At 46.7% G+C, this 26,180-nt stretch overlaps 2 protein-coding genes across 5 annotated transcripts in view; one reads left to right on the top strand and one right to left on the bottom strand.

Moving 5' to 3' along the window:
* Positions 1-312: 312 nt before the first annotated feature.
* On the top strand, positions 313-18,598 carry LOC138807548 (DNA-directed RNA polymerase I subunit RPA49-like). The gene is made up of 12 exons (XM_069993308.1): positions 313-467; positions 989-1,092; positions 2,161-2,237; positions 3,616-3,701; positions 6,393-6,451; positions 7,118-7,262; positions 9,521-9,628; positions 10,230-10,326; positions 12,284-12,417; positions 13,434-13,515; positions 14,332-14,463; positions 15,439-18,598. The coding sequence occupies exons 1-12, from the start codon at positions 392-394 to the stop codon at positions 15,596-15,598; spliced, it is 1,260 nt and encodes a 419-aa protein (XP_069849409.1). The 5' UTR covers positions 313-391; the 3' UTR covers positions 15,599-18,598.
* A 14-nt stretch (positions 18,599-18,612) lies between these two features.
* Positions 18,613-26,180, bottom strand: part of LOC138807547 (F-box only protein 10) — a 48,543-nt gene continuing 40,975 nt past the window's right edge. For 3 of the 4 annotated variants that reach the window (XM_069993304.1, XM_069993307.1, XM_069993305.1), the window contains 4 exons: positions 25,490-25,759; positions 23,904-24,217; positions 22,722-22,903; positions 18,614-20,278 (listed from right to left, as the gene is read on the bottom strand). In XM_069993304.1, coding sequence (XP_069849405.1) covers positions 20,104-20,278; positions 22,722-22,903; positions 23,904-24,217; positions 25,490-25,759 — 941 coding nt within the window. In that variant the 3' untranslated portion in view covers positions 18,614-20,103. Of the gene's footprint in view, positions 20,279-22,721; positions 22,904-23,903; positions 24,218-25,489; positions 25,760-26,180 lie in introns of all 4 variants that reach the window. The other variant, XM_069993306.1, reaches the window with a different exon arrangement.

Raw genomic sequence — 26,180 nt, 5'->3', positions numbered from 1 at the left:
TTGTGAATACTGAAAGATGATGCTCCCTTTAAAATGGGCTAAACACGACCACCCCAAATCTAGAGCTTGTTTCTACACTGGGGGCCAAGGCTAAACGCTGGGCCAATCGGGTGATGCGCCTCGCGGGGGGCGGGTCGAGGAGGGGGTGTGGCGACGTGTGGGCGGAGACCTCGCCGGCCGAACTGAGCGGGTGGGCGGGAAGTGGGCGTGGAAAGCGTGCCTTCGCGCGTAGGGGGCGGGGCCTGCGCTTCACGTGTCCTGGGCGGGGCCGGGGTGGTGGTGGGGAGGCCTTGATCATTTCCGGCCGGCAGTTCTCGCCGGGTTCTCGCGTGCCAGCCAAAGCTCTGGAGTCTTCCCTCCTCTCTCCCAGCTTGGCGGCGGGACCGGTGAGATGACGGCGGAGGTGTTGCCAACTGCGAGGTGGCAGTACTGTGGAGAGCCCGAAGAGAGACGTAAAGCTGTACTGGGTAAAGATTGCGGAGCGGGTGCAGAGTTCCCCAAAACCCTTTCCCTCTTGATCTGCTGGGCACCTCGGCATTTCTCCCGCCCGGGGACAAGCTGCCTTCTGCGGCCCAATCTAGGCCAGGACCCCCCCCCCATACCACCCTCACCCTTCAGTCCCAGCCTGACGCTGAGGTGGCCCCCCCTTCCTCCCCCGGTCATCTCGCCGTCTTTCTGTCGCTACCTCCCAGCTGCCCGAGGACATCCCAGCCATCCCCTCATCCCCTCCTCCAGGCTGGGCCCAGGTCTCCCCCACCTGCCCATTTCTCTCTTCCCACTAAGCAGATTTCCTCTGCCTCCTTAGACCTAGACCAGATCTCTTCATTTGTTTAGACCAGCTCTTCCCCTGAATCCCTCCAACCCCCACCCTGTCTTCCCAACGGAACTAGACGTCAGGACCCGAGCTCCTTACCTTTCCAGCCTAAGCAATGATAGTGCTCTCTGGCTTCATCCTCTCTCATTTCACTGTCCGGCCGCACTCTTCCAGTCCGGTTCTCCAATGGGAAGCTGCAGAACCCAGGCAACATGCGCTTTACATTGTACAACAACAACGATTCCGAAAACCCCAGAAAGAAGAATCAGCGGATTCTGGTAAGTGCTGCACTTACAGGTTGCCCTCACTCCTTAGGCCCCTGGGTGTGGATAGATGTGGGAGAACGTGAGTAGCTTAAAGGGACTTTGAAGAGCAGCGATTTGAAATGTGGGGATAGGCCTCTTTGTGTTTCAGGACTCCTGGTGTAGTGATGACTTTCTCATTCATTTTTCACCATGCATTTATTGAAGAACCACTGTATACCTCTGCAGGAGGCTGCTAGAGGAACAAATGAGACCTGGCCTGGCTCTGGGAACTTCTACTGTAGAGCGGGGTTTATTAGCCTGGACACTATTGATGTTTTTAGTTGGATAACTCATTGCTGTAGATGGCAGGCCTGTGCAATCTAGGATGTTTAGTAGCAGTTTTGGTCTCTAGCCACTAGATTCCAGTAGCACTGGAGTGGATTTCCATGGATCTGAGAACTCTTGCTTTTGAGAGGTGCATACTGGCTGCAAGTGACACTCATACAATATACAAAGCCCAGGGTCCTAGGAGATAAGAGTGCAGCAGCAAATGAGCTCAGTTGGAAGGGAAATCTCCGGTTGCCAGAAAACCTGCTTGGGAGAAGATACACTGGAGCTGAGCCCTGAAGGATGGGACAGGGTTTAAGAAATGAGGTTTGATGTTTTAAGTAAAGATAGTAAGGACAAATATAAGGGAGAATGTAAGCTCAGCTGTGGTTGGGCAATGAGTCTGTCATTTCCACTGGTCCTGTGGATGTATGAAGAGCAGCCATGGGTGAGATCAAGAAGGTCCTGGACTTTGGGCCAAGAATATTGCCTGCAGAGTTTCTTTGTTGCATACCTGTAAGTGCTGAGAATGCAAGGCCTCTCTATCCAGTCCTGTGGTGCAGCCTTCCCCACCCCTATCCCCCAAGAACTTTGCATGCCAGTTAGAAGTGATCACTCTGTAGGACTTCCCTTTCACAGATTCTCTTGCCTTTCCCCAAAGATACCTTACCTGTCTAGCGCTAATCCACTGTGGTCCTAAAGCCTCTGCAGATGGACAAAGGAGTATTTTTCAACATTGGTTGTAAATGGCATTGTCCTCCCTCTGCATTTTAGGCAGCTGAAACAGATAGACTTTCCTACGTTGGAAACAATTTTGGGACAGGAGCCCTCAAATGCAACACTCTGTGCAGGTAATGGTAGGGGAAGGGCAATGAAAAGAGTGATGGGAGGGGTAATAATGGAGGCATTGACATAACTATTTTCAGTTAGGGGCAGCTGGAGAAATCTAGGGAGGTTTACCAAGTCCCTGTGTTTCTAGATACAGAGGCTCTTGAACCAGCTTGTGAACATGCCTAGAAAGTTTTACTTATTGAATTTTCTCAAGACCTCATTTATTTATAACATTATTCGTTTGTTTGTTTACTTTTGCCAATCCTAGGGCTTGAACTCAGAGCCTGGACACTGTCCTTGAGCCTTTTTGTGTTCAAGGCTAATCCTCTATCACTTTAGTTACAGTGTCACTTCCAGCTTTCTTTTGTTATTGTTGTTGGTCTTGGGGCCTGAACTCAGCCTAGGCACTGTCCCTCAGCTCTTTAGCTCAAGGCTAGTATCTACCACTTGAGCCACAGTGCCACTTCTGGCTTTTTCTGCTTATGTGGTGCTGAGGTCTCATGCATGCAAGGCAAGCGCTCTACCACTGATCCATTTCCCAGCCTGCTTCCAGCTTTTTTCAGTTGTTTATTAGAATCTCACAGGGACTTTTCTGCCCTGGCTGGCTTTGAATGGTGATCCTCACATCTCAGCCTCCTGACCAGCTAGGATTATAGATGTGAGCCACCAGCACTCAGCCTACATTATTTATTTATAGCTTATTCCCAAAAACAACTTTCTTCACTAATTTGAAATATACAATGTAATTGGTGAAAGCTTTCTTAAAGTTTGCCTTGGCACCAACTATAAGAAAAGGAGCTGGAGCCAGGCACCAGTGGCTCATGTCTATAATCCCAACTACTCAGGAGGCTGAGGTCTGAGCATCAGGGTTCAAAGCCAGCCTGGGCAGGAAAGCCCATGAGACTCTTATCTCCAGTAAACCACTAGAAAACCGGAAGTGGCGCTGTGGCTCAAGCAGTAGAGCACTCGCGCAAGGACAGTACCCAAGCCCAGAGTTCAAGCCCCATGACCGACAAAAAAAAAAAAAAAAAAAAACAGAAAGAAAGAAAAGGAGTTGGTAGCATCAAAGGTTCTAGGTTAGGGAAGAGGATTCTAAAGTTTCTATCTAGCAGTGTCACTGATAATTACCACTTAGGGCAGCTCTACTCTTCACTGACCCTGGTTTCCTCTGACCATGAAGACTGTACAGTCTGAACAGTGTGTAACTCTGGGACTGATAAAATTGTAGACAGGCCGAGAACTGATTAAGAGAGTTATTGTTGTTTACAAACAAGTTGATGCATTCTTCAGGTGTATTAGGGCAGAAAGAAGGTAAACAGGAAAAAAGAAGATGTGAAAACAATATGTTTTAAATAATCTCTTGTGGAATTATTCCTTTAAAAAAATTTTTTTATTTAGACACTTTGTGGGAATTTTGAATAAGACCTCTGGCCAAATGGAAGTATATGATGCTGAGTTGTTCAACATGCAGCCGCTTTTTGAAGGTATGTTCGAAGACTCACAGTCATATTGCATAGTTTGGGATGCTGGATAAGTTCACCTGAGTTTTTGATTTCTAAAACACATTTTGTGAGTATTATCTTTTGGCAAGTTTTTTTTTTTTTTTTTAAGTTTTAGACTTTTTAAATTCAGCAAGCATTTATTGATGATCTTCTATGTCCTGGCACCAAGCTAGGGGCTGTGAATGACAAGTAAGCAAGATTGAAACAGATCCTGTCCTCACAGTTTTTATAGATGTGGGATCAGAAACCAGCTTGTACAGCAAGTTGAGCAGTGATCTGTGCAGAATGTTAGAGGACATGTTTCATAAATTCTTTTCCATCAAAGGCCTTTTTTTGTGGGGGAAGGGGAGCTGCTGCAGTTTGAACTTAGGACCTTGCACTGGTTAGGCAGGGTGTCTACCACTTGAGCCATTACCCATCCCTTTCTGCTTTAATTATTTGTTAAATAAGTTCCTGCAGTTTTGTTTAGACTGAACTGGAGATCCTATTTACACCTTTCACAGTGGTTTTCTACTGTGCTCAGTTTATATGTGGAAATGTAATCCCAAACCACAATCCTCCCAATCTCCATCTCTCTAGTACCTGGGATTACACATGTGAGGCACCACATACTCTGCCCTCAAAAGCCTTCCTTAATTTTATTTATTTATTTATTTATTTTTGTCAGTCATGGGGCTTGAACTCTGGGCCTGGGCGCTGTCCCTCAGTTCTTCAGCTCAAGGCTAGCGCTCTACCACTTGAGCCACAGTGCCACTTCAGGTTTTGTGGTGGTTTATTGGAGATAAGAGTCTCACAGTCTTTATTACCTAGGCTGGCTTTGAACCGCAGTCCTTAGATCTCAGCCTCCTGAGTAGCTAGGATTATAGGCGTGAGCCACTGATGGCCCAGCAGCCTTCCTTAATCTTTAACTATTTTATTAGGAGAAGTTTTAGAATCTCTCCTAGGTTAAAGAAATGGTTGGTGAGAAGTTGTGTCTAATTTGGGGAAGATCTATATTTTCTCTAATCCATTGGAAAAGGTTGTATTGTTTTTGTTTTGTTATCTTAAAAGGCTGAGGACTAGAGATCTTCTAAAAATGGTTTAAGTGTGAGGGTCATACTCAAGGGGCTCCTGTTTTCTAAATCTCTAAACTCAAACTCTTAATCATTGAGAACCTTAGCAGGTAGGGTGTGAGAGGAGGAAAGTTCACAATGATTGCTGTGAATCTGCTTTGTACGTTTAGAGACATCAGTTCAGATTTCATTCTCTCTAAGCAGTGATTCCATACTTTTTGAGAATCTGATCAAAGCTTAGACATACTTCACCAAAACAGTATACGTAGCCGGGTACCGGTGGCTCATGCCTATAATCCTAGCTACTCAGGAGGCTGAGATCAGGAGGCTGAGATCTGAGGATCACAGTTCAAAGCCAGCCCTAGCAGGAAAGTCTGTGAGACTCTTATCTCCAATAAACCACTAGAAAACTGGAAGTGGTGCTGTGGCTCAAGAGATAGAGCGCAAGGACAGTGCCCAAGCCCAGAGTTCAAGCCCCACAACCAACCAAAAACAACAACAACAAAAAGAAAACAGTATACATGTCATATAAAAATAAATATTAAAGCTGTGTGCCAGTGGCTTATGGCTATATACTAGCTACTCAGGAAATCTGAGGTTTGTGGTTTGAAGCCAGCCCACACATGAAAGTCTGTGAAACTCTTAGCTCCAATAAGCTACTCAAAATAGCTGGAAGTATTGCTGTGGCTCAAGTGGTAGAGCACTAGCCTTAAGCAAAAGAAGCTCAGGGACAGTGCTCAGGCATAGAGTTCAAGCCCAGTGAGAGCCCCCCCCACCAAAAAAAAAAAAAAAGAAAAGAGATTTCAAGCCAGGCACGTGACTCACACCTGTAATCGTAACTGCTCAGGAGGCTGAGATTTGAGGATCATGGTTTAAAGCCAGTCCAGGTAGGAAAGTCCATGGGACTTACTCTTGTCTCCAATAAACTATTTAGAAAAAGCTAGATGTGCCACTGTGGCTCAAGTGGTAGAGCACTAGCCTTGAACACAAAAAGACTGCTTCCAGACCCTAAGTTCAAGCCCCAGGACTGGCAAAAAAGAGAGATTTTACATGTATATTTAGAGAGCTCTTGAGTCTTGATGCCCAACTGTAAATTTCCAAGGGGTGTGTAGGCTCAAAGTTAATAATTCTCTGCTTTGAAATGTAGGAAGTGGGTTTCATATATTTATATACAGAAACAACAGAGAAGCTGGACACTGGTGACTCACACCTGTAAACCTTAGGAGACCGAGACTTGAGAATCAAGTTTGAAGTTAGCCCAGTCAGGAAAGCCCAGTCTGCTTCCTTATGGGGAATAGATAATGCCTTAGTAAATTCATAGTGTACATTTACTTACCTTAGGCTCAGGGAAGTCCTGGAATAAAGAAATTTGTTTTTCTTAGACTAGCTGTTAAAACAGATGGAATGTTAAGCACTGTTAATAACATTTACAGACCTTACAGAGCTGGGCATAGTCCCAGCTACTTAAGAGGTAGAGGCAAGAAGATTAGTTGAGCCCAGGTCTTCAAAACTGGCCTGGACAACAGTGAGACCCCCATTTCAAAAAAAGAAAAAAAAAATGTAGGCTTTACAAACTTTTGCTATTTTTTTCTCTTTGTTTTTGTGTTCTGTGTTTCTATAGATGAATCATTTGAGAGTGTACCAGCTCTGGAGAGTCAGACCAGAAGTTTCAGAGAAAAGGTGAGTGTGACAGAATTAAGATGTGTGTTGAACCCAGGTCTCCCTAGCTGTTCTGGCTTAAGTGTGTGACCATGGACAGTGCCGACTTGCAGGGGTCTCTGGAGAGGGGAGAGAGCAGACCTGGTGCTTCTGGACAGCCAAATGCAGCTGTGTGTGAGTGTCTGCTGGAGATATAGTCTACTGGTTTTTAGGATTTGGTCCAAATAACAGGAAATAACTGGTTTTGTCTGGAAGCTTGCATATTAAAACTAACTATACTGTATGTAGAAGGTTCTTCACAATGGTCATCTCACCCCAGGATGACAAATTGGTTAACTCTTCATTCATTGCTGCCTCAGGCACCATGGTGGAGAGGGGTGTGAGGGTGTTCTGGCTCCGAGGGAAAGCCAGTGATCTATTGGCAATAATCTGTTTCAAGTATAGGATGGGAAGAGTACAGGTATAGGCACAGGATGGTAAGTTATGTGCCACAGATTTACTAACCCTAATTGTAGTCAATTCTTCTCCTTTACTGCTGGAAAAGTTGTTGAGACTGTTTATAAAGTAAGTTCATCACATCTGTTACTGCCATCACCTGTGCTATGAGGTAGATTGGCGTGACGTGTCTGATGGACAGGAGAGGTGATGGTGCCTCAGTGACTGTAACCAGGTTTGTGCCTTACACAGATGGATTCTTGCATTGAAGCCTTTGGAACCACCAAACAGAAGCGATCTCTAAACTCTAGGAGAATGAACAAAGTTGGTAGTGAATCTTTGAATCGTGCAGTAGCTAAAGCTGCAGAGAACATCATTGATACAAAGGGTGTGGATGGTAAGCAGCTGAACTTGGGGTAAGAATGTGCCCAGGAAAAACAGCTTTGTCTTCTCTTGAGATTTTTTTTTTCCTATTTCACAGTTGGAAGGGATGGGAGTTATAGCTGCCTGTAACTGCCCGAGGCAGGAGGATCAGTTGAGCCCAGGAGTTTTAAGACCTCGCAGAAGCATAAGAAATATCCAATAGGGTCCTGCCATCAGTGGCTTTATCATCAAGATGGGGAGACAGGCATGGGAACAGATATGTACAAATCTGTTCTCAGTGCAGGGTTACAGCCACAGGTCACAGAAGGCCTCACGTGTCTCTCAGTCCAAAGAGGCTTTGGTCAGAAAAGATTGCCCTGATAGTAATGGACCTGAGTGAGTCCCAGAGGTGGCACTTCACTTTTGGGGCTGGTAGATATTTTCTTGGTTCTCAGCAGCTTGAGTACTTAATTGTGTTGTTTAAATGTGCTTTTAATCAAACATATTATAAAATCATTAGGAAAAGTTCATCTATTAAGAATGGAATTCTAGAAATTATAAGGAAATCTTTCCATTTCTGATTACTATATTATTCCTGTTGGGTCTTTTAATACTTTGAGTTTTGTGGGGGGTGGATGGGTACAGAATAATTATGTGAATAATTAGTTTATCCAATTTCTCTCAAAAATCTATTAAAAGTAAGGTGCTGGTGGCTCCTATCTGTACTACTAGCTGAGATCTGGAGGATCAAGGTTCGAAGCTGGCCTAAGTAGAAAAACTTTGTGATACCCCATCTTTAATTAATCAGCTAACAGCTGGGCTGGAGGTGTAGCTTAAGTGGTACAGGGCCAGGCAAGCAATCTGAGCCAGAGTACAAGGCTCTGAATTCAAACCTTAGTACAGGGGGGAAAACTTGGGATTAGTTTGGGGAGAACCTGCATCTTTACAATGTTGTGTGTCTCCCTCTGGGAACATAGAGATATGTCTTCCTATTTGTTTAGACATTTTTCTTCTTGAGACAAGGTGTCATTATGTAACCCAGCCTGGCCTTAGACTCCATCCTCTTGCCTCAGCCTCCCTGCGTACTAGTATTGTTGGTATGTGCCATCACAGGAAGCCAACCACATACTTCATGCCTAAGAAAATTTAAAACTCTTTGTTGAGTTTACTCTTAGGGACTAAAAGATAGATAAAGGCTATGGATGTAACTGATTTGTAGAGTGCTCACCTATACTGCACAAGGCCCTGGGTTGGATCTTCAGCACTCTTCCACCTCCTCTCTCCAAAAGAAAATTAATTGAACTATATCACCAGTCAATATTAGAACTTTGCTTTTTTCTTCTCCAATCCTGTGTATATTCATACTTATTACCTGGCTCTTCTTATAGAAAATATTATAGTTTTTTTTTGGGGGGGGGGAGGGGATTCTGGTCATGGGGCCTGAACTCTGGGCCTGGGCGCTGTCCCTCAGCTCTTCAGCTAAAGGCTAGTGCTCTATCACTTGAGCCACAGCGCCACTTCCGGCTTTTTTCTTTTTGCTTATGTGGTGCTGAGGAATCGAACTCAGGGCCTCAGGCATGCAAGGCAAGCGCTCTACCACTGAGCCACCTTTCCAGTCCCTAGTTTTTTTGTGTTTTTAAGACTCAGAATATGTGCAAAGGCTCTTGTAAGTTAAACCTTTAAAGGCTATTTTGAACATCTCTCTCTCTTGATTTTTTTTTTTTTTTTTGTGGTGCTAGGGATCAAACCCAGGGCTGCATACATGTTAGGCAATCACTGAATGACTATCTGTCACTATTTCTTTTTTTTCGGTGGGTCCTGGGGCCTGAACTCTGGGCCTGGGCGCTGTCCCTCAGCTCTTCAGCTCAAGGCTAGTGCTCTACCACTTGAGCCACAGTGCCACTTCCAGCTTTTTCTGCTTATATGGTGCTGAGGAATCAAATCCAGGGCCTCATGCATGCAAGGCAAGCACTCTATCACTGAGCCAACTTCCCAGTTCCCTATCTTTCACTTTTAACTTGTCTGATGATATACTGTAAATATCATCAGCACATCTCTCTCTCTCCCAACTCTTATCACAAGCTCCCAAGGAGAAGCATGCTGCTCCTACCTTCTGTGCCTAGTAGTCTTAGAACAGTCGGCCTGACTAGCAGTTTAGGTCCCCTTGGCAGAAGTATTCAATCTTGAGGGGGTTCTGAACCATGTATGATCTAACTGCCTTGGTTGCAAAGAATGTTAGGAAACCAGATACAACACACCATGACACTGACACAGTCTTCTTTTTATCGGAAGCTCTTGTTAGTGATGCCATTCAAGATGACTTACAAGATACCTCTGTGTACCTTCCTCCCTGCCATGAGGATGCAACCAAGCCTGAAGACGTGTATAAATTTGAAGACAGTATCCTTGTGCAGGAAAATCTGCCTTCATTCATAAGCTGTGGTGTGATCGTTAGCACCGCCAGACTCTGTGAAGGGGGGGAGGGGTCTATGTCCTGTGGCCATCATAGAAATTTGTAAGCCTTTTGAGGCTGTTGCCAGGAGGCAGGTGAACAAGACCTCTTCACCAGCTGAGGGACCTACCCCTAGCATTCAAAGCCAATGTGTAGCTATGTGCCCAGTGAGGGTGGCTTAGCCTTGGAAGGGTCACTCTCCACAAATTATCAAGTAAGACTTCTGAGATGGCCAGTGCCCCAAGGTCTAGGGGAGACTGAAGAATTGGAGCATAGAGCTTTACTGCCTAACAGGTCTGGTTGGATAGAAAATGCCAGCAGTGGCTCTGATAAGGAAGGAGAGGCAAAACAGTTTAGGTAGGCAATGAGCTTTGGGCTAGGATCTAAAATTATTAGGGGTTTAGGGCCTCAGAGCTCTGTCTTGCTGAACTGTGTTCCCTCTCCTCTGCGAGCCTTAGCTCTCCTGTCTGCCACAGGCCACTGCAAGGTGAGGTTTGGCTAGTTGGATATTTCCATTGTGCTTGAATTATGTTCTTGACCTGCAACTAGTTCTGTCCCCTGCGGAGTATGAAGCTCTCAAGATCCCGTCAGAAACTTTCAGGAAAGTCACATCAGAGGAAATCCTGAAGATGATTGAAGACAACAGGTACTCCTATTTCAGCAGATGGCTACCTGCCACTGACTGTCACTGGGAAGGGAGGTTGGAAAATAGGAGTCAGATGTGAAGTAGGACCTTGGGTAGCAGGCAGTAAGGTTTGAACTCAGGGCCTCCTGCTTTTTAGGGAGGTACTCTACCACTTGAGTTACAACCCCAGCCTTCTGTTCAGCCCTTAAAAATGAAGAAGCCAGTATTTTCTTGATCCTGGACTTTCAGGAGCGGTGGGTGGATTTAAGGGAGGGAGTTGGCTGGGTTCATGGAACCTGTAACTGGGCAGAGGGTAGAAAGGTCCTGTATTTGAGCTGGGACTGGAGTTAGCTCTTGACCTCAGAGTCCTGTCCATGCTGATGCTCACCAGCAGTGCCTGAATGCTGGCCTGGGAAGACTGCCAGACACAGGGATTGCTTCTCTGTAGCAGAGTGCTGGGCAAGCTTTTCAGGTAATTTGTGTATTTTAAGAAAGTCAGAGCTAAACACCAGTGGCTCATGTCTATAATCCTAGCTACTCAGAAAGCTGAGATCTGAGTAAGGATCACAGTTCAAAGTCAGCCCAGGCAGGAAGGTCCATGAGATCTAATTAATCACCAAAAAGCTGGAAGTGGAGCTTTGACTCGGGCAATAGAGCACTATCCTTGAGCAAAAAAAACTGGTGCATGTGAGTATACAAACATACACAATCACACATGCAAACACACATACAAAATCACCAGGCACTGGTGGCTTACACCTGTAAACCTAGCTGCTCAGGAAGCTGAGACCTGAGGATCTCCATTCAAAGCCAAAGGTCTTATCTCTAGTTAACCAGCAAATAGCAGAAGTAGAGCTGTGGCTTAAATGATAGAGTGCCATCCTTGAGCAAAAAAGCTAAGGAACAATGCTGAGGCCCTGAGTTTTAGCACTAGTCCAACACACACACAAAAAATATTAATAGGGTCTGGGAAGGTAGCTCAGCGGTAGAGCACTTGCCTTGCATGCCTGAGGCCCTGGGTTCAATTCCTCAGCACCACATAAGCAAAAAGCAAAAAGCCGGAAGTGGTGCTGTGGCTCAAGTGGTAGAGTGCTAGCCTTGAGCTGAAGAGCTGAGGGACAGCGTCCAGGCCCAGAGTTCAGGCCCCACGACCGGAACCCCCCCAAAAAATATTAATAGCCAACACAGACTGAGCTGTCACTCTGTGCCATCACTTGCACTATTCCAGATGCTTTACTTTCAATCTTTCAGTATCTTTTTTTTGGGGGGGAGAAGGAGGACTAATCCTAGAGTTTGAACTCAGGGCTTTGAGATTACTCAGTCTGTTTGCTGGCACTCTCCCACTTGAACCATAGCTCCACGTCCAGTTTTTTGGTAGTTAATTGGAGATGAAATCTAGGACTTTTCTTTCTTGGGCTGGCTTTGAATTTTGATCCTGCAGATCTTAGCCTCCTGTGTAGCTAGGATTACAGGTATGAGCCACCATTACCCAGCTTACTGGCCCCAATTTATAGATGAAACCAGGGTATAGAGTTGTAAAGGAGGTTGTCCTAACCATTAAGTGGCAGAGAGGGGATTCAAATCCACATAGTCTGACTTTTAGAGACTATGTTTTCCTCTACTGCAGAGGTCAGTAAATGAGCTCACGTGCTAAGTCTGGCCTGCTGCCTGTGACCAAAGTTTTTAAGTCAAATTTTATTTAAACATAGCCCTGTTCGCGCATGTAAGTAATATGTGTGTGGCTGCTTTTGCACTGCAACACAGAATTGAGTCATTGTAGCAGGGACTGTATGGCCTATGGAGCCTAAATACTATCTGGCCCTCTACAGCACCCACACTGAACTGTGGCCCTAGTGTTGTAAGGACTGTTGTGTGGGTGGCCCTTCATCAGCTGACATGTGTATGGGGTGGGATGCCTCTGTTCTCATTGGAGTAGTGTGAGCCCACGTACCCTGACACTTACTCCTTTTCCTCTCAGCCACTGCACCTTTGTCATAGAAGCGCTGAAGGCTTTGCCAGCAAATGAAGAGAGCCGAGATCGCCAGGCCCGATGCATATGGTTCCTAGATACCCTCCTCAAGTTTCGAACTCAGAAAGTAATAAAGCGGAAAAGTAAGCCCAAGATGTTCTGTTTAGGTTGTTTCCTCCTCCTTATTTGTCTCTAGTTCTTAAAAGGGAAGAAAGTGGGATATATGTGTCCAAGTCTTGCTGTGCAGCAGCTGTGCTGGGGGATTTGCCAGATTCTTCTTCTGGGTCTGCCTGTCTCCCCTCTGCACCCCCACCCCTCTTTTGTGCTGGTACTGAGGCTTGATCTCAGGGCCTTGAGCTTTTTCACTTGTCTTTTTCATTCAAGGCTAGAGCTCTACTACTTGAGCCACAGCACCACTTCCGGTTTTCTGGTGGTTGAGATGAGTCTCACAGACTTTCCTGCCTGGGCCTGTTTGGTGTTTTATTTTTATTTACTTACCTTTTGGTGCCTGTACTGGGGTTTGAACTCATGGTCTTGTGTTCTTAGTTGACATTTTCACTCAGGGCTGGCACTCTACCACTTGAGCCACAATTCCACCTCTGGCTTTTTGCTGATTAATAGGAGAAGAATGAATCTCTCAGACTTTTTGGTCCAGGCTAGCTTTAACCTGTGATCATGAGATCTCTAGTCTCCTGAATAGCTAGGATTATAGTCATGAGCCACCAAAGCCTTGACCATGTTTGCATTTTTTAAAGTGCTCTTCTGAATCTTGAGCCCTCACCTGTCTAACCACATGGTTCTGGTCATTACGGCCATTGGCTTCTCTCTGCTCATGGATGAGGTTGGGACCTGATGACTTTTTTTTTTTTTCTTTGTTTTTTTTTGTCTGTCATGGGGCTTGAACTCTGGGCTTGGGTACTATCCCTGTGCTCTTCAGCTCAAGGCGAGCGCTCTACTGCTTGAGCCACAGCACCACTTCCGGTTTTCGAGTGGTTTATTGGAGATAAGAGTCTCACAGACTTTCCTGCCCAGTCTGGCTTTGAACCATGATCCTTAGATCTCAGCCTCCTAAGTAGCTAGGATTGTAGGCGTGAGCCACCAGCGCCCAGCGGGACCTGATGACTTTTGAGAAAGTAATCAAATGTAATTTGTATTCTAGGTTTCCTGGGACCCGGAATTCCCCACATCATCTCCTCCAAACTGCTAAAGCAGTTCACCTGCTTGTCTTATAACAATGGCAGGTCAGGAGCTCTGTTAGGCAGGGTGCGGGGAGGGCTGGGGGGTGGGGGGGTAGGGGGATTGCCTGTGAAGGAGAAAGAAAGCAAGTGAGGGCTGGGCTCAGGTTCAGTTCCACATCCACAGAGATGCAGTGTAGAGATCACTACTATTTAGTGGCCTTCTGCTGTCTAGTCTACTGTCCCCTTCGAAAAGCTCACTTTCTCTTCAGGTCAGGGAAGCCTGGTACTTACTTCACTTCCTATACTTCTGAGGGGCCATTCTTGATGCCCCACAGAACTAGTGTTCTGTAGAAAGGCAGTGTGCAGGGAAGGGCGTGCCAGTGTGGTGACTTGGGGAAGACCCTCAAATCATCCCTGGTCCTTCCTTGTAGCCATTTGTTTCCTGCTTCTGGGTGTACTTGAAAGCAGCAGCAGCTGAGTTTGGGCTGACTGTTTCTTCCACCTCTGCTGAGCAGACAGACACAAACTCACCAGTGTGACATTACAACATCACCTAGGGAAAGTGGACACAGCTTTCTCCCCCTCCCACTGTGGGGAAATGCTGGCTTGACTTTTTTTTGTGTGCGTGTCAGTTGTGGGGCTTGAACTCAGGGCCTGGGCATTCTCCGTGAGCCTCTTTGTGCTCAAAGCTAGCGCTCTACCACTTGAGTCACAGTGCCACTTCCTAGCTTGACTTCCTTGTGACTAAGGCCATAGAAGGAAAACAGGACATGTTGCTTGGGAAGATGTTAAACACAGTGGAAGCAGGCTTATTTTTCATGGTCCTATTTTGCTTTTGTAACATAATTTTCTTTGTATTGCCCCTGCCTGGTTTTGCAGTTTACAGAATTTAATCTCAAATTCCATGAAGGCGAAGATCACCGCATATGTTATCCTTCTTGCCTTGCACATAAACAACTTCCAGATTGACCTGACAGTGTTACAGAGGGACTTAAGGCTCAACAAGAAAAGGTGAGCACAGCAGAGTGTATTGTTGGCACCACTGGTAGGGACTGGGAATAGTGCAGTGGGGTCATATGGGAAAAACTTGAGACAAAGGACAATTTGCTATGTATGTATGAATGAATGAGTGGCTAGACATTTTGAGTCTTTCTGTATGGCACAGCACTAGTCACTCATCTCATTGATTTCTCTGTTCCAAAAAGTAATGTCCTTCCCAAGTCTCACAAACACAGCAGAGTCAGGCTGCAATCAGCCTTTCCAGAGTATTCTGTTCTTGAATAACTGAGACCCTCCTGATCTCTGAATTGTCACCGTGGAAGGGGATTCTCTGTGGTTCTCGAAGTATACCTAGGAGTGCAAGTGAGCCCACCTTTGGCTTAAGCCAGCAGAGCTCTCTCAGAAGGGACTTGAGGTGTTCAAGGCAGGGTAGAACTGATTGTCAAGGACACATTTGAACTTCACTGATGGGATGAGAAGAGCTGGAGAGGTGACCTGTCAGGGGGAAATTCAGAGGGTAACTGAGGGGCATCTGACACCCAAAGTCATAGATTGTGTTCCAAAAGAGCCAGGATAACACTTCTGTGTGCACTCCCACTGTTCTCAGTGGGACTGTTCCAGGGACTGGCAGTGAGGTGGAAAATCCAAATGAACAGCCACCAGCCAGTCATAGTCTAGCAAGAACTGAATCCTTGTTTTTATCATGTGGTTATAGATGGTAAAGATAGTTACTACTAGAAATCTAGAGAACCTGGTTTTCTGTCACTGCATGGATAGTTCCCAACATTAGCACATTTAAATGAAATTGTTGAATGCCCTAGGGGAGGGGGGGTGCACAGGGCCATCTTGTATGTCCCTTTGCAGAGGCTTTGCTCTGGCTGGCCACTTCCGGGATTCTGTTTTCATAACCTGGAGCACAACTGTGTGGCTTCTTCCTGCACATTGAGGAGTCCCTCTCTACATTCGTTCTGTTTGTTTTTTCCTTAGGATGATTGAGATAGCAAAAGCCATGAGGCTGAAGATCTCCAAAAGCAAGCTACCTCTGGCAGACAGCATGGAGGAGCAGCATAGACTGGGTACTCTGTCCATCCCACTGCCTCCAGCCTATTTTTTGGAACACCAGTCAAAGAGGAAGAAAGTTATGTAGATGTGTACTTTCTGGGTGAAGCATTTGACCACCTTATAGCTGCTTAGCTCATTTCGATTTTTATTTTGTGCTGGTGCTGAGGCCTGAACTCAGGGCCTAAGTGCTCTTCCTGAGCTTTTTGTTCAAGGCTAGCACTCTACCACTTCAGCCTCCACCCCACTTCTGGCATTTTGGTGGTTCATTGGAGATGAGTCTCACAGACATTCTTGCTTGGGCTGGCTTGCTTTGAATCCTCAAATCTCACTCAGCTTCCTGAATAGCCAGGATTACAGACATGAGCCACTGGCACTGGGCTCTTTCTATTTTTATTTTAAATTTTATATTTTTTTAGTACTGGGGTTCTAATGCAGTGTTTCGTGCTCCTTGCAAGCACTCTACTATTTGAACTAGCCTCCAGCCCTTTTTTGTTAAGATAGTCTCATGCTTTTTGCTGAGGGGTGGCCATGGACTGTGGTTCCCCTGTGTGTACTTACCATGTAGCTGGGTTTGTAAAATACTATACCCAGCTTGTTTTTTTTGACATAGTGTCTTGTTTTTTGTCTAAGCCAGTCTCAAACCTTAGTCCTCCCCTGGTGAGATTATAGTAGCTAGATTACAGATATGTATCACCATGCATTGCTCCCATTCCACTTAAATTTTTTTTTTTGTTGTTGGTCATGGGGCTTGAACTCTGGGCTTGGGCGCTGTCCCTCAGCTCTTCAGCTCAAGGCAAGCGCTTTACCACTTGAGCCACAGTGCCACTTCCGGTTTTCTAGTGGTTTATTGGAGATAAGAGTCTCACGGACTTTCCTGCCCGGGCTGGCTTTGAACCACCATCCTCAGATCTCAGCCTCCTGAGTAGCTAGGATTACAGGCATGAGCCATCGGTGCCTGGCTCCACTTAAATTTTTAAAGGGGAAAAAGGACAGGCATGGTGATGGGTACCTGTAATCCTGATGTGTGGAAGAGTTAAGGCAGGAGAATCATAAGTTTGAGACCAGCCTGAGATGTATAATAAGACTGTCTCCAAAAAAAAAAAAAAAAAAGCTTAGCTTTGACATGGATATCAAGACAGATGTCAGCACTCCAGACACACCTCCATATGCAGAAGTATAAAGTGATGTTCAGATTGGACTTTATCTCCCTCCTTTGGTATTGACACAATTGTGAATGGCAGTTCTCACATTGGCTCATGTGTGGAGATTTGAAAGATGGGGTCTGGGGAACTCAAGGCAAAAGGTCCCCCAAGCTGATATCTAAATGAAACCTAACAGATGAAGGTTTATAAAGAAAGTAGTATGTGGTGAAGCTTTATCATAGCAAGGTAGCTTCCAGTTTTACAAGGAGCTATGGATTGCCATTTAACTGGCGTTGCCAAATAGCCAATGTTCTAGTCTGCTGTAATGAAGTGGTGCCAGATCAGGCAGTGATCATCCCAGTTTTTCTATCTGGCTGAGGCCACAGAAAAGGGTAGAGATCAGCCAAGTGGAGAGGACCAGAGACGAATATAGTGTGGAAAGCATTGATCTTAGCCAGTGTCTTCACCTGCTATTTGGATACAAGCCTTGCCAGAACGACTTGACAATGAAATGTCTCATTCCTGAAGGCAGCTGTGAATAATGGCTTGTTCCTGATTGATTCTGTGAGCCAAGGGTTTAATGCATATGTATCCTGGCAGCACATCTTGGTTCAAAACATCACAGAAACCAGGCATTGGTGGCTTATGCCTATAATCCTAGCTACTCAGGAGGCTGAGATCTAAGGATCGCAGTTCAAAGCCAGCCCAGGCAAGAAAGTTCATGAGACTCTAATCTCCAGTTAACCACCAGAAAATGGAAAGTGGCACTGTGGCTCAAAGTAGAATGCTAGCCTTGAGTGAAAGAGCTCAGAGACAGAGCCCAAGCTCCAAGTTCAAGCCCCACAACCAAAAAAAAAGTACTTTTGCTGGGTGCTGGTAGCTTAGTAATAAGCAGTAGTCCTAATTCTGGACATTTGGAGGATTATGGTTCAAAGCTAACCTGGGCAGAAAAAACAAAACAACCAGTAAAAAGCTAAGTTGGAGCCGGGCGCTGGTGGCTCACGCCTGTAATCCTAGCTACTCAGGAGGCTGAGATCTGAGGATCGTGGTTCAAAGCCAGCCCGGGCAGAAACCGTGAGACTCCTATCTCCAATAAACCACCAGAAAACCGGAAGTGGCGCTGTAGCTCAAGTGGTAGAGCGCTCGCCTTGAGCTGAAGAGCTGAGGGACAGCGCCCAGGCCCAGAGTTCAAGCCCTGCGACCGACAAAAAAAAAAAAAAAGCTAAGTTGGAGACATGGCTCAAATGGTAGAACACCAGCTGAGCAAGCAGTTCAAGTACGTACAAGGTCATTTTAAATTCTAGTACTGGAAAAAAAAATAGATACATAGTAGACAATATAACTCCAGACATGATGTGGAAGATATATAAGAAATTTGGAATAGCCCCCAAAAGACTCTTGCCCAGATGAAAGGGTCAAAACAAGGCAAGTGTCCTCAGCTCAGGAGCAGGCTGCAGAGAGCTAAACCAATTTTCTATGAAGATTTCTTCAGAGACAGCTTACTGACGGGAATGTGGCTTATGTAGAGTGCTCATGAAAGCTGGGTCTGATCTGCAGCTTTTGTAGAAAAAACAAAACCCAACAAAGTAAACCTGCCCCCCACACACACCAAAAAAAAAAATGGTATTAACTACTAGCTTCTCCAAGACACTATAGATTAGCAAAAGCTATAAGCCACTGAGTAACTAGTTGGGAAGATGTGTTGATATGCTGAGGAGGAACTGTTACTGCTGGTCATCACAGAGATGGGACAGGGAGGACTGGAGTGACAGACACACTAAGCCTCTGAGAGGTGTAACCCATGTCACGAGTTAGAGCCAGGGCTTGACAAGAGGCCCCTGGGATTTTCCCGTCCCTTACAGAGGGGACAGTAGCCAGGCCCCTGCATCTGATCAGGAAATGCCCAGACCAAAAAAGGACACCCATTAAAAGTACCTTTTTTAAAAATAAAGAATATAGAACTTTATTTTGGTTATTGAGATGTTCATAAGTACCTGGTTCACAGAAAAGTCATTTTTTACAAAATAACAAAGGCAGCATTTTATACAGCGACTCACATTGGGGCCACCAAGTGCAAAGGACAGTGCTGGGGATGGAGGGACCAGTGCTCGTGTCCAGAGAATTCAGGGAGAAGCCAGTGTTCCTGGTTCCTGCGCTCCCACCCACCCAACACAGCAGCACCGAGGGCCTGGCAGAACCAGCCTGGGAAGCCATCAGGACCAGGATAGGACAGTGACCCCAACAGGCTGAGGAAGGCCCTGCATTAAGGGCTGAGCAGGAGGGAGATGACTGAGGCAGAGCTGGCCCTGCATCCAGCCCCCTTAGGCAGTAGGGTCCAAGCCCACCTGCTTCTGGAACATTCACAGTACAGGTTAGTAAAGCCCTTTGGGAGCTGGCTGCCTCACTCAGGCCACTAACCTTAACTCAGCTCTGGCTGGGACTTTGGGACACAGTCAGAAATGGCCCTACCTTCAGAGTTCACAGGCAAGTGGGTGGGGCTGGGTACGGACCCGAATAGTTTTGAAACAAGGCAGAAAGTGCTCAGTGCCCTGAGGGAACAGAGGAAGGGCTGCTGAGGTTCAGAGGAGGAGACACGGCCCTTGGGAGCAAGGGGGAGAACCAGGTAGAGATGGCAGTGTCTGAGCTATCGCCTGCACACCAGGAGATGGCAGGGAAGGGCATGCCAGGATGGGGTAAGCTGAGCCAAGGCACAGAATAGGCAACATGATGGGGTGAGTAAAGGCAGGTGGTCACCCATAATGTGGACAGCTGAAGACCCAGGCACCTCCATCTGGACAAATGAGCCAGGAGGGACAGCTGCTGTGTGCGCTCACAGGGGACCCTGTGGCAAACATGGAGCTAATGTCCCGAGCTTCTTGCATTCCCAAGCTAGCACCTGTCTACATACCTGAAGAAAGCCATCTTGTCACCTGCCAGTTTGTAGCACGTTCCCATGTCATCCCCGGGCAGCCTTTTAAGAGAGGCTCCTCTTCCGCTCACAAAGCTACGTCCAAGTCTATATCGTTCAGTGAGCCACATGCAGCCATGGCTTCCAGAGGCAGTTAAGAGGCTGTGCAACCCCGGGAGGGAACCAAAGAGGGTTGGGTCCAGAATCTGAAGTCCACCTGTGTTTCCCTGGTTTGGTGTGTATAAAGCAAGGTTTCCTGTAACTGAAGAATCCTGACCTCAATAAAGGCTTCAGGGTGCTTCCCCAACTCTTCATAATCTCTAAATGCTGGCGTGATTGGGAACCTCTAACTTCCGTTCCTTTTTCTCCTTGGAAAGTGCTTCCAAGTTCATTCGTGCTGAGGCTGGTCGATCTGAAGGGTCTAGAGATACGTTGGCCTGGGACCTGCTTTTCCAGGGGGGGCGGTGATTAAGAGGGGAGGGCCTACAAGTCTTCTCAGGCACTACTTCCAGTCTGAGGGCCTTTGTTGGGTCTCCACCCTTACAGGATGGTGCAGAAGATGCTACGGTTGCTGTGGTATCCACCTTCCACACGGGCTGTGATCCTGGTTGCCATGGCCGCCACCTTCTGCCCACCGTGGGCTGCAGAAGGGCCCCTGAGAGAGTTTTCAAGATGAGGCCGTGCTGGGGGGTTCACCAGGCGCCATGTATCAGACCTGCAGGTGCAAGGAGGAGGCTGTAAAATTGGAGATCAAGAGCACCTGAGTTCCCCGCAATCATCTTTGCCTCATACTCACTGGGTCCTAGGGTCCTAGGGTTCCAATCCCAGGTCGTGACAGCCCAGAGAGCTGGGGTGTGAGAAACTTAGAAACTACCTAAATGCCCAGTTGATGAATGGGTAAACTGCCCTCCTCTATACATAAAAACTACTCAACAATAGAAGGGAATTTAGAATTTCCCTTTAGTTGGTGTAGATGTGTGGATGTGTCTGTCTGTCTCTCACGCTCTCCAGTGCTAGGGACTACCTGGGAGCTGTTCCTGATCTTTTTTGCTCAAGGCTAGTGTTCTTATCACTTGAGACAGCTCCACTTCCAGCTTCTTGGTAGTTAATGGGAGATAAGAGTCTCATGGACTGTCCTGCCCAGGCTGGCTTTAAACTGATCCTCAGATCTCAGCCTCCTGCATAGCTAGGATTACAGGCACAGGCTACTAGCACCCAGCTCCATTTAGTTTTTAATATTTTAAAATTCCTATTTTGAGGACAATTTATAATGTAAATGGTACACCAGGAGAATACTACAAATAACTTAAGGAATAATAGACCATACCTATATGAGGGACTTTCTCTAAACCTATCTACATGAGTATGTAATACAGTGTGACAATCATTACTAGAAAATGAGATCCAGTATGTGGCTCAAGTGGTAGAACACTTGCATAGCAAGTATAAGGCTCTGTGGTCTAATTCTCATACCACTAGAAAAAGACAAAGAATGGGGAGCCAGCAAAGATATTTGCTTTTGAATGGAATGGCCCTGGAGCTCTCTTTTAGGAAGGTCAGGTTGGCAGGATTAGGGGCAACAAGGGCAGGGAGATCCATCAGGAAACAGACTCAATACCGCAGGTGTGACATGATAGTAATAGTCACTACAGCAGTAGAGCAAGGCACTGACCAATCAAAACAGTTCATCCATCAACAGTTAAAACAGCTCTGCTGGTACTGCAGGTAGAGGGTAAGGACCAGACCTGAGTAGGGGAGGTCAGTGGGGAGGAGGTGCCAAATACAACCTTTGACCACATCCCCGGGTTTCCCCAAGTGACCAGTCAAAAGGCTGAATATGTGAGGCCACTGTTCATGAAAGCATGTTTCATTTCAGCTCAGTTAAACTGAGTTGTTCCTACTGGTACTTATGCTTGGAATCCTGATAAATGGAGTTAATAGTTTAAATTGCTTCCTTCTGAGTCCAGTCTCCTCATTCTACAGATACTGAAACAAAACAACAGAACCTTGACTCAAACCTTTGTTATTTCAAGTACACGTCACTGCACATTTTGATTTACAGTTGTCCCCTGCTATATCGTGGTTCACTTATTACAGCTTCACAGTATCATGGATTTTTGAAAAAATACATAAATAGTGACTCCTCACCTATTTCGGGAGCTACATTGTAGAGACCCCCCCCCCCCCCATAAGTGACCTATGAGTGAGGGATGACTAAGGCTGCTACTTCTCAGATTTTCACCTATCGTAGCAGTCTTTGGAATATAACTCTCGTCATAGGTGAGGGATCACTGTATTATGACTATTACTTTTTTGAGATGTTAAAAAGATGATTCTCTGATTAAATTTGTGTGTGTGTGTGTGTGTGTGTGTGTGTGTGTGTGTGTGTTTATATGTGTGTGTGCACGCACTCATGCACCAGTCTTGGGACTTGAACTCAGGGCCTGGGCACTGTCCTTAAGCTTTTATGCTGAAGGTTAGCAAACTCTACCACTTCAGCCAGAGCTCGACTGAGCTTCTTGGTGATCTATTTGAACTCAGGCTGGCTTCAAACTGTGATCCTCAGATCTCAGCCTCCTAAGTAGCTAGAACAGGCATGAGCCACTGGTATCCAGTAATTAAACGTTTAAAAAAATAATTTTCTACAACTTTAGTTCTTTTAAAGAAAGTTTACTAAGTAAGACTCAAAGATGTTATATATCTTGCCCACAATCACATAGCTAATGACAGAGCTAAGATGTGAGAGTACCTATCCTTGATTCTTTTTTCTTGTTGTTGTTAGTTGTGGGGCTTTAACTCAGGGCCTGAGTACTGTCCCTGAACTCTTGTGCTCAAGGTTAGCACTCTACCATTTTGAGCCACAGCTTTACTTCCAGTTTTTGGAGATGAGAGTCTCGTGGACTTTCCTGCCTGGGCTGGCTTTGAACTGCAATTCTCAGATTTCAGCCTCTTGAGTAGCTACAAATACAGGCATGAGCCACGGGTGCCTGGATCATCCTTGATTCTTTTCCTCACAAGAAGTCAGGCACAAGTCCCCACCCAGACTTGGCCTGACACAATGGGAAAGCTGGTAGGACTGCAATCTGTCAGCCTCAGCTGGCTTCCCCAGTGACCTCACTGGTTTTCAAAATCTGGTTCAGGCAACCACAGAAACGTACTTTTTCTTGAAGACCAGGAACTTGTTGTTTTGCATGATGCATTCTCGGTTGTTTGTGATCTGCTGAAAGATGGTCTTGTTGTTCTTGCCCTGGAAGATAATGTTCTCTTGCACCAAGGCCTTGGCACGGCCCCGCACTGCGATGCCATAGGCCCGGAATGAATGGATTCGGTTCTTTATTACCTAGGAGAAGCAGGCAGAATTTGTTGTACCTCAGGAACCTACAGACGAGTCAGAGGCCAGACAAGTGAATTGAGGCTGGGAGGTCAGCACAGATCCAGAGAATCTCAATATAGGCTACCAAGAGCAGCCTGGCAGAGCCAGGAAGTGGTGGGCAAACTGTAGCAGTTCAACATGGGTTAGTTTTTCCAGGAAGAAGGAACAATATGGAAAAGCCAGATGCCAGAAGCCAAGGCCCCTGAAAGCCCAAAGAAGCCACAGCGTGCCCCCTTCTGCTCCTCTGGGGTTCACATGCAAAGTATGGGCCTCTTCTGTCCTTGCCCAAGTTGGTGGAATTTGATGCTCTAGAGCTAGAAAGAGCCCATAAGCTTCACAATTCCACAGGGGATGGGAAACAGTATTTGTTTGGCTCAGCACTGAAACCCTAGCACCCAGTACACTGGCTTTGCATAAAAGATGCTCTGAGCTCACATTCTGTGGGGGAGACATAGAGGTGAAGAACGCATGGAGGTACTCATCAGGCAGGGTGGACACAAGCACATCCAAATCCAGAAAAGCAGCAGCACCTCGGACAGCTCAGGGCAATCAGGAAATCTTCCTGAATGCAACTAGCCCTGTGGCAAGAGTCCTCTCCCCATTAAGCACCTACTGCATAACAGGTCCTGAACAAGCTCATTCCATTAAGAAAGAGCTGACACGGCCCTGACCTTGACCTGGATACACCATGAAGATACCTTAAGAGGCTCCCAATACCATGAAATCTAGGAGGTGACTGACATCCTCAATTCCTAGCATGCTGCTGCTGAACTCCTATTCATCCTTTAAGACCCTGTTTACATGTCCTCTGGTAGGTGAAGCCCAACCACATTTCCCAGGCTGGGTTCTGGCAGGAGGAATGGTGTTCCATGCAGCATTCAGAACTGATGGCGTTGATCTTCAGCAGAGGGCCTGGGCCAGGGCTGGGCCTCTGCTGCCACCCTAGGTCACACACATGCACACTTACCTTAGTGTCAGATCTGGGCAGCAACTGCAGCCCACTGCCGCGGTTGCCAATGATGTCATTTTCAACAACAACAGTGCTCTCGCCCTTGGTGATGATTCCATGGCCCCTGTTGTCATAGATGCCATTGCCCCGGAGCTCCACCTTGCACTGGGTCTCCACCTTGACTCCACTCTGGCGGTTGCAGGAGATGCTGTTGTTGGCCACTCGGGTGAGCTGGCCACTCTGGGCCACAGAGATGCCTCTGTCCCCATTAGCGTGGATCACATTGGAGATGACGTGCAGCACCTCACTGCTTTGGACATAGAGTCCCGAGGCTACAGGCAGAAGGGGTGATCACAAGGTCATCCCTGACAACAGGAGTCAGGAACAGCCTTCTTTGGATGGTATATCACAGGACAGAGACCAGGAGGAAGAGGCAGTGACCTGCAGATCAGCCTTGGATGTCATCTTCCAGGCTGATGACAGAAAGTAGGAAGCCAGGGGGTGTCGAGAACTTTCTGCTGCACTAGGAAGTCCTCACCAAAGGTGGTCAGGGGCACAGGCTGGGAGAAGATTCCTTGGCTTCAATGGCCTGTCCTAGGCCCTCAACCCCCACTGAAATGTCCCCTACCACCTATCTACTTTCGTGCCTCCTGTGATGAGCAGCTCATTACCTCCTGCAGGCTCAGCCTGTATTACCTCAAGACAGAGCTCTGCCTGTTAGGGGTCTGAGTTTTTTTCCCATATGGATCTGGAACCTGTCTCATTATTTTGGAAAGTTTTCTTCAGAAGGGAAATCCTATCATTTCCTATCATATGAAGCAATACATATCTAAAAAGTGTAAACAGTTACAAATGCTTTGCAACTATGTCTGCGTGGAATAAAGCAGTTATTACAAGGGTCCCTGACTCATGAGAGTAATTAGACCTGGGTGCGGAGGGAGATGAGGAGGGCCTGGAGAAGAATGGCTCTGCAGCTTTTATGTCAGCCTTCCATAGAAGCAGGACTGGGGAAGTACTGGGAGGGGACAGTGTGAAGGCAAGGACTATGGAAGTAGTCTATACCAGGAGTCTGCAAGTTCAAATCTCAGTGTGACACCGGTCTGCTGCTTCCCCAGTGTGGCTGAGTGTGTTTTTCCTGTCCTACCCTAACAGCCCAGCTATATGGAGGAAACCTAGAACTAGTAGGGGATGGACCTCATTCCCATAGAGGTAGGCTGGAGCCGATGACTAGAATTTCCCTGCCTTCTGCCAATCCCAGAAGAAAGAGCTGCCCAGGGCCCAGAAAGTGATTTCTTTCTTCATTCGTAAATGACTCTGCACCCCATAAAACATATCACTGAGAATGGGGAGAGGCCACAATTCAAAGAAGGAAAGGATAGAGGCATTCACAGATGGTCAGGAAGTTCAAGTTACCTTGAGATGTGTGGATGGGAGGAATTTTAAGCATGAGTAAAATAGGTAAGAAAAAGCTTAGAGAGGAAGTCAAGGAGCATGGGTAGCAGATAAGAAGTAGCTGAGAGGCTGGAGCACCAAGCTGAGACCAGTCTGCAGTCTAAGACAGGGAGGACCCCTCAAGGTTTGTCAGCAGGAGCTGATACACTCACCTCCATTGTGATTAATGCTGTTGGACTCCACCAGCGCGATGGTGATGGGCCGGCACAGTGGGTCGTCCTCCTTCTCCAGCTCTGTCTCCCAGAGGATGGCATCCCCGTCCTCACTGAAGTTCTCCTGGGCCCCATGGCCTCCAGGAAACTCACTGATGCCGTCCTTCTGGCTGAACACAGCCACTCCATACAGGCCATTGTAGCTCACGTGATTGCTGGTGACGTGGGGTAGGCTGGATGACATCATCCAAACACCACAGCCCTTGTTAGCTGGGACAGTGAACAGAGCGGGTCACTGAAACCCAGCCATGGGTGAGGCAGCACCCAGGGTCACCCTGAGAGGGGATGCAAAAGGAACTGGGACAAGTGAAGTCATAGCTGTAGCTGTGGGAGGATGTCAACAAGCAGGCCAATCTCACAGGCTGTGAGAGCTGTCAAGCCACACGTTTGGATCAGAAGCACACAGGCTCATAGCGAAAGGGTCAAAGGTGTGCCAACACCACTCTGCAGGAGGATACCCTACCACTCTCCAGCTGGGACCTACAGCAGGTTATCCAGGATCTGTGCCTCAGTTTCTCCACCTTTCTATTGATATTAAATGTACCTTTGTACCTTCTGAAGGCAGTCATGAGGATTAAATGTGACAATGCATAGGAAGAACCTAGCAGAGGTAGGCCTGGATAAACCTTGT

The sequence above is a fragment of the Dipodomys merriami genome, unplaced genomic scaffold (genome assembly GCF_024711535.1).
Source record: "Dipodomys merriami isolate MVZ:Mamm:240054 unplaced genomic scaffold, mDipMer1.0.p SCAF_420, whole genome shotgun sequence".
Lineage (NCBI taxonomy): Eukaryota > Metazoa > Chordata > Mammalia > Rodentia > Heteromyidae > Dipodomys > Dipodomys merriami.
Note: the sequence above shows the minus strand (reverse complement) of the source record. Positions and strands in the feature narration are given on the sequence as shown.

Excerpts from the sequence above, each read along its gene's own strand:
- LOC138807548 (XM_069993308.1), top strand. The coding sequence starts at position 392 with ATGACGGCGGAGGTGTTGCCAACTGCGAGGTGGCAGTACTGTGGAGAG. Across the intron at positions 1,093-2,160 it reads AGAAGAATCAGCGGATTCTG|GCAGCTGAAACAGATAGACT; the intron begins GTAAGTGCTGCA and ends TCTGCATTTTAG. Across the intron at positions 13,516-14,331 it reads TTGTCTTATAACAATGGCAG|TTTACAGAATTTAATCTCAA; the intron begins GTCAGGAGCTCT and ends CTGGTTTTGCAG.